Below are 8,019 nucleotides of genomic sequence, written 5' to 3' on the forward strand. Positions count from 1 at the left end.
CCACCTCCACCTCCACCTCCACCTCCACCTCCACCACCACCATCATCAAGTTGTTATTTTTGGAATAGGGCTTGCCTGGGGCCTGGGGCAGGAGAAAAACAAACAACAGAATCTCCCTGCTCTCTCTGTCCTATAGGGTCTTCCTTCCAACTTCTTGGATAAGACAGAGCTTCTTTGCCAGTTCATTCTGTCCCTTCCCAGTACACAGTTCTGCTATTCCTTCTGCTGAGCCTGAACGTTGACAAGGGCATGGGGAGTGGAGGACAGCCACAAAAGAAGCCAGTAAAGCCCGAGCACTACGGAAGAGTTTGAAGTCTGAGTTTTGATCTCCTTTGCCAGTCTGTCTACTCCATTCTAGCATCCTAAGAGAACAGCATTTCGTGCATTCTGCATAAGGGATGTAGTTATATTCTATGCGAGAGGTAGCTGGCTCCTTCTTAACCAGACCTGAAATCCCTATATAGGATTTTTAAATGACACCTCATTCCACGCGTCTTTTGTAGACTGTTAAGAGCGTAGAGAAATTCAGTCCAGCATTCGAAACTCACTCTGATCTTTCCTAGGCCACAACCAGTAGTGCTGCAAGTGATGTCATTAGGAAAACACGAGCCCTGGGCCACTGTAATACAGGGGATGCATCAAGAGCTAGACATGAGGAGCAAGTACTGTTAGCAGAGGCTGAAGGGTCCACGTGAGGATGTCTGGGAGACCCTGTGGAGGCACACGGTGCCTTGCACAATGCTCACTCATAGGAAAGTGACTGCTTTGGACTCTATGCTGATGGTTTTGTGAGACACCATTTACCAGATGAAGGAGAGAGCCTCATCTTTTGGGGTTTGCCAGGTTTTCATTTGTAACCAACAAGGGATGTTGAACTTTAGCTAATGCTTTTTATGCATTTCCTGAGAAAAATATCTTTTCCTTTTTTCTTTCAAGATTATATTTTACTTTCAGTCTTCTGGGATTACGTGACGCACCCCGATTGATATTCAATACTATGCAACCTCACATTTCTGCACGAATCCTCAGACTACTCAAATTTGTTCATTTCAGACTATGAACTTCTCGTTTAGCACAGCTTTAGCTGAATCCACACATTTCTTTTATCATCTTTCTTTTCAAAATATTTTGTAATTTCAATTACAACTTTTTGTTGGAGCCAGGAATTATGTAGAAAATTTCCCCCCTTGACTTCTAAACATAAAGCTATTTTCTGTCCACAAATTAGTGTGTTTCTGTTAATTGCTCTCTGGCCATAGAACATATTCTGGATTATCTCATTTATTTGAATTGTTTTGAAAGTTGTATTATGGCTTAGCATACAGTTAGTTTTTGTAATTATTCCATGGGGATTTGGGAAAAGGGGAAATCTATTCTTCAGTAGTTGGGTACTCTGTTCAGTACATCGGACAATTTAGTTAATAGAATAATTCAAATTATTCTCTTATGTTTTCCCTTTTTCTGTGTGTGTGTGTGCACATATGTGTCTTTGTATTTATGTGTATAAGTTCTTTCAGACACTGAAGGAGGTGTGTAAAAGTCTCCCTCTGAAATTACAGATGTCTATCCTTTTAATTATTTTTTACATATATACATATGATATTAAGTGCATATAATTAAATTTCTTATTTTATGGGAAAATTATACTTTTGCCAAAGCCCCTTCAGGTGAATTTGAACTGCCAACCCTTCATTAGCAGCCAACCACTTAGCTGTTTTGACCACTTCAAAATTATACTTTTTATCAATATAAGCTATCTTTCTCTTAATTGTCAATAATTAAACTTTAATGTCTAATTTTAAAAATATCATTGTAGTTGTATCTGCTCTCCTGGGTTAACATTTACGTATTGCATAATCTGATCCTTTTTTCCTTGCTTTTCTGCAGCCTAATATTTTAGATGTATCTCTTATAAATATACATATAAAAGATATTGTATAACATATTATATAGCACATAGTACGCCTATGCCTCATTTTTGGTGATATCAGCTATCTTGTTATTCAACATCTTGCTTCTATGTAGGTAGTAAAAGGCTTTTATCTATGTTGTTTATTAAGGACCAGGTGTGATGTGAGACTGAATGCCAGCTGTGATGATTACGGGCACGTGTCAGCTCGGTTGGCCCTGGTTCTCAGTGGTTTGGCAGTTACGTAATGATGTACTCCGCTCACTGCCATCGAGGTGATTCTGACACATTGTAACCTAGTAAATACTTACGTATATGAATCCACGTATTTAGTATGCTGCTTGTGTTTTTGAAAATCAGGCCTTATTTCTGGGGTCTTTTTCTTCAGCCTTTAAGAAACCTTTCAAATTCAATAAGTGAAGGGCTATCCATCCTTCTTTAACATTCTCTAAGCAGTGCTTGGAGCAGATTGGTTGCTGGTTCAGGCTTACTATGGGGAACTGACCCATTAGGACCCAGACATAAGAAAAAGGTTATTTTCTAGGATCACCCATTTTAGAAGGGTCTACACTTTACCTGTTGCCTGTTCTATTCTGTGAAGCATACCTCGTGTGTGCCACAAGCCCTGATGGCAAAGCAGCTTCAATCCTGAGACGTTCCTGGGCTTCCTCTTTGATTTAGGCTTTTCTTTAGCAATGCAGCGTTGTCTTGTGAACAACTCTTAATTCATGTAATACGGTTATATCAATCCATCCATCCACCCAAAGTTTAGTTCTTTTCAATGGAATGGTTAGTGGAATAACCTAGCCTGCAATATCTATGGCAACTAATTTCTCAGAGCAATATTGAAGTCTAGATCGGCATTGAACAAGTCCCACCTCCATTTTGCATATTTTCTAGCTATGCAATCCATTCTATTTTCTTGGACAACTCCCTAACCTCTCTATTAATTAGTTTCCTTATTTGCAATGACAAAAATGATAGAATTTATTTAAAAATTTGGGGGGGAATAAAATGAACTAATAACATCTGAAGTGCTTAGACTAATACCTAATTATCATATTTCTTCAATACAGACAGTCTTTTCTTATTCTCTCCTATAATAGCAAAGGCTTTTAGGTAGCGACATTAGGAAACAGCAAGGAAGCCTGTGGGCGTGGAGTGTGATGAGCGAGAGAAAAGAGTTGTCTGATGTAACAGAGGCGAGGCACATGGGAAACGGGTTGTGAAGAGCCTTGGTGACCTGCAGGGGGCAGTTCTGATTTCAGTCTAAATGCTGTGGAAAAGCCAGGCATGAGGTGATTCGGTTCATGTCTTTCACAGATGGTCCAGGCAGCTGCAAGGAGAACGGCTTAGGGACGTGGGTAAGACTGAGAGCAGGCTGCTCACGTGAGCTGTGATCCGAAGGAGTCAGGCCGCCTAACCAAAAGGCCAGCTGTTCAAACCCACCGCTGCTCCGGGGCAGAAAGGTGTGGCAATCTGTTTCCATAGAGATTTGCAGGCTTGGAAACCCTCTGAGACAGTTCTAAGTGTTGGGATCACTTTCCATGGGTTTGCTTTGATCTGTGGTATTTGTGTGTGTGTGTTTGTTTGAATGGGGTATGGGGAGGGGTTGCAGGTGTCCGAAGGAAAGATAGTAGTGGCTGGGGAGAGAAGGTGAGGACTGGTTTGATCCCAGAGATGGTTTGCTGGTGGATTTCCAGCTCCGGGAAGCACACTCCCCACAGAAGCAGTAGTGGGGCTAGTTCAGGTCACCAGGAGCGGTACATATGCCTTTCTTCCGATGACTCGACCGGAGCTTTGGGTCATCCACTATTGAATTGGAATCTGAGCATCCGTGCCTGCTTTCTGAAATCCACCTGAAGAGAGTAGCCTCTTCTCACACAGTTTTGGAAAAACACGGTCTAGCTGCCTTCTTACGCATACCGTGCCCTACAGAGTTGTGAAAAGCTGGGGTATCCTACAGTAATACGTACTGGTAGCGTTTTGCTTTGTGGTTTTCTACAACCCGACTAGTGGTGTGGCCCCTCCATGCTTAGCTGTCCTGCTGAAAATAAAGCCATATTAAACTATTTCCTGCTTAACCAGTGGGAGGATAGCTCTTGTGGCTGGCTGGAGACCTTGTGTACACTTGGGCCTTAGGTTGGAATAAACATTCTTTGATTCAAACTAAAATTGGACCCCAAATTTATCCTTGTTCTGCTTCAGCCTCAACTCACCCTAGAGTCTCTCATCACAACGACAAATGGCCTTGACTGTGTGAAGATTCAAACTTAGTCCTGTGTACTTTTGTAGCTTGCTGTTCAAACGAAGATATATATGGGCATGGAAGCAGAGTTAAATATAGAGAGCTGTGATCTCACATAGAAGGTTTGCTTTTTATTTCCTCTGTATCTGCTCTTAGCACATCTGTCTTTGTTCTCTCTGGGCCGTTAGTCCATCTCCTCCTTGAAGACAAACATGTGATCCAGTCTCTATGTGGCACACCCGTCACACTTGGTTTTTTCCTTTCCTTTTTTAAACCCTCTCCTGTCTGCTTAATTTGAGGCTTATCATAAAGCAGGGTTTTCTGAAAAAACAAGGCGTGCTTGCTTCTCTTCTGAGCCTTTCACCCCCATTTTCAACATCTCCCATTCAGGGAATGGCTAACGGCAGCATTCACATACTCGGTGTACTTGCAGGAAGGCCTGGCCAATCTCGGAGAGACGCGCTTAAAGTGTGTGTGGAAATGTGTGCTTCTTTGTAACCGGCTGCTCTCATTCTCTTCCAGAATACCAGGCTGCTATTTTACACTTGAAGAGGGAACACAAAGAAGAAATTGAAAACTTGCAGGTATATCTCTTTGATTTTGGTGATCTGGCTATGTGAGACTGCGAGCTTCCCCTTGTGCTGAGTGAATACACTCCTTCCTGTGGATGTTTGTAACTAGACCGCGTCTGCGACTTGCACCTGCCCATGGGGCCGAGAGCCTTGGACTCGGCTTTCATTGGACTGGTCTGCCTCATTTTGAAAAATTCCACAAATGCACTTGCTTTGGTTGGGGAAATGATGTGGTTGGGAAAGCGATTATTTCATTTTTCAAACAGATGAGAGGGCAAGTGCTTAGGCTTAGCTAATTGTATGAAATTAGAGTTGCTTTTCATATGTTGTTGTTGTTAAATGCTGCCAACTTGTTTGTGATGTACAATGGAACGAAACACTGCCCGGTCCTGGGTCACCTCACAGCTTATGTTTGGGTTCATTATTGCAGTCACCCTGTGATATAGTTTATTATGCCAGCCTGGCTGATAAATACAAGTAGGATTAAAGGGGCTTCTTTTTCTGACCCTCCACTTTACCAAGCATGACGCCCTGTACGTGGTGCGGCTGACCCCTGTTCATGCTGGCATCTCTTAACACACTCCTGCAGTTTGATGCCACAGAGGTTGACGCCCTTACAGGAAAGGATCCCAGTAAGGGGATATGTTGTCCTGAGCCATTCAGTATCCCCCTTCCAGTGCCTGGAAATTTCCAGCAGGCCCCTCCTTTGTGAATGAAGCCCCTACACTGAAGGATCATTCCGTTGGCCTGCCATCTAGCTGCCATTCCCTTGTGTTTGGGGTTTGCTTGCTGTGACCGTGACAGCACCTGCAGAGCCTTAACTTCTAATAAGTGAGTGATCAAATCAGGCCTTGCATCTGGTTGACTGATGTCTATCCCAGGTGACCTCACACTTTAAGAAAAGACCAGCGGAAAATTTAAACACATCTTTCCATTTTTTAAAATGTTTACCCCATTCCTTATTGTTTTAATAAATTTTTTGGATCAGACATTTGTGTTAGTCTGGGTTGACTAGAGAAACAAATGCATAGACACTCGTATGTGTGTAAGAGAGAACTTTATATCAGAGTAATTGTACATTAAGAAAACATCCCAGCTCAGTCCAGAAGTCCAGTATTAGCCCATCTGTCCAATACCAATCTCTAAATTTCTCTGCAGGCTCATGCAACTCAGGCAATGACACCAAATGCAGGAAGATCCCAGGCCAGTGGGTGGAAAGTCTTGTGGATCTCATGGCAGTAGAAGCATCTCAGTGCTGACCGGGGTCTCCATGTGGCTCCTTCAGATCCAGGGCTCTAGCGTGGCTCCATGTATTTTGTAAAGAGGAATGTGTCATGGGGAGTGAGTGTGGGTCCCACCTCCAGTGAGCTATTTGTCTCCTTAGTGACTCCAATTGAAGTCATCAAGCTGTGACCTGATTGACAGGCTAACCTGTACCCCTTCACTCTTAAGTCTCAAGTTGACAACAGGATGTTCTCTGCTGGATTATATATGAAGTCATTACAAGTAGTGTGGTATCAAGTGTGGTTTCCAGGTACACACCCACTCAGGCTGCCTTAGGTAGGTAGAAATAGGGAATGAGTCCATCCAAAAAAGAAACAAAAAAGTGGGAAAGTACTTCTGTAACGAGAGGTGGAGCCTTTACATTCATATTGTAAAATGAATGCCCCACACAAGCTTCTCTTTCTTTGTCTTTGTGCTGAAGTGTAAATGATTCTCAGCTATCCCATAGGGGACTGCATTGCTAGGGAATAATTTAAGAGGCAGACTGGGGAGATAAAACAAAACAAAAAACCCACTGCCGCCAACTCTGATTCCTAATGGCATTATAGGGCCCAGTAGAACTGTTCCATAGGGTTCCTGAGAGGCAGTCTTTATGGGAGGAGACAGCGTTAGCTCCCTTCTGCAGAGTGACTCTGGGGTTTCAACTAGAGAGCTTACACTTTTTAGGACAGCACCTACCTCCCAGTGCCACCAGGATTCTGCAGATTATTAAAGAGGGTAGGTACAGAAATGTTTCCGCAAGCAGTTTTCTATAACAGCTAAGTTGTAAGTGTGTCCATACCTTTTTCCAATTTGTCAACATGGGCTTGGACCGCTGAACTTATATTTGCAGTAACAATAGGTAACTAACAATGTTCACATTCTAGTCACTTTTCTAGCCCTATTACCTAGATTGTCTTGTACCATCTCCACCAAAGCCCTGTGAGTTTACTTTTCTAACCAAGAAGAGAGGAGCTGAGAAAATGATGGGGGGCAGTGGACCACATTTAGAACATGAGTTGGGCGCCGGTGTGAGGAGGAGTCCTGGCCCAGCAGTGAGTTCTGGGTTGGCTTGCTAAACCAGAGATCCGGCACTTTAAAACTGCTGGCCACTCGGAGGGAGGGAGATGAGGATTTTTCCTCTTTAAAGATTGAAACCCCCTGAAAACCCATAGGGGCAGTTTTGCTTTGTCCTTCAAGGTTGCTGGGAGTTGGAACAGGATTCGTGGCAATGGGTCTTTGAGTTTGAGGTGCGATTGGGGTCCATAAGAGTGAAAGTGTTCTCGGTGATGCCTTTCTTTCTCCAGCGTTGTCACTCCAAGAGAATTGCATGCTCTAAACAGTTGTCTGTTTCTTTTGATAGCGAACTTTGAAATGGGGGGCTTTTATGACTGATACTTAGTTGCTAAAACTTATGATATATTTTGGAGCAGGGGGATTTATATGAAACTTCCTCAATTTGGTACAGTTAGCTCTCATTTGGAACTGGCCCAGACTGATTAGTCTCAGTAGGAAACTGGTAACTCTTACCTTTGACATAGAGACGTGTCTTGTTTGGCCAATGTAACCTTTTAGAAATGGAATTAGAAGTACATATTTTAACCTCTAGAGATTCAGATACAAGATCACTCTGGATTTCCAGTGTGTGTAAAAGTCTGGTCTTGTTTTCCTGTCTCATCCACATCCTAATGCTGAACCACTGGGGACCTCTTCACTCAGCCCCCATTGCTCCCACTCTGGGCCATGGCACTTACCAGGCTTCTCTATGCTTCAATTAGCACTGTCCACTGGCTGTGATTTAAAAGCACAAAACATAAGCCAATTTGATTAGTATTAATACCAACCTATCAGAACCCATCAATTTATAAAACAAAGAAGCAAAAAGCACTTACTATGACTCTGCCTATCTATGGCAACAAGTGGTAAAAATTGCATATTTTTTCCCAAATCATTTTATTGGGGACTTGTACAGCTCTTATCACTATCCATCCATCCATCCATCCATCATGTCAAGCACATTTGTACAT

At 42.8% G+C, this 8,019-nt stretch overlaps 1 protein-coding gene across 1 annotated transcript in view; it reads left to right on the forward strand.

The window, feature by feature from the left end:
- The window catches only part of FMN1 (formin 1), a 338,627-nt gene that overhangs the window by 59,569 nt on the left and 271,039 nt on the right, over window positions 1-8,019 (forward strand). Inside the window, exon 3 of the mRNA XM_004712678.2 lies at window positions 4,680-4,741. Within this exon, the coding sequence (XP_004712735.1) occupies window positions 4,680-4,741 (62 nt within the window). The remainder of the gene's footprint in view (window positions 1-4,679; window positions 4,742-8,019) is intronic.

Source organism: Echinops telfairi, unplaced genomic scaffold (assembly GCF_000313985.2).
Source record: "Echinops telfairi isolate 266 unplaced genomic scaffold, ASM31398v2 ScPeMD7_18;HRSCAF=68, whole genome shotgun sequence".
NCBI lineage: Eukaryota > Metazoa > Chordata > Mammalia > Afrosoricida > Tenrecidae > Echinops > Echinops telfairi.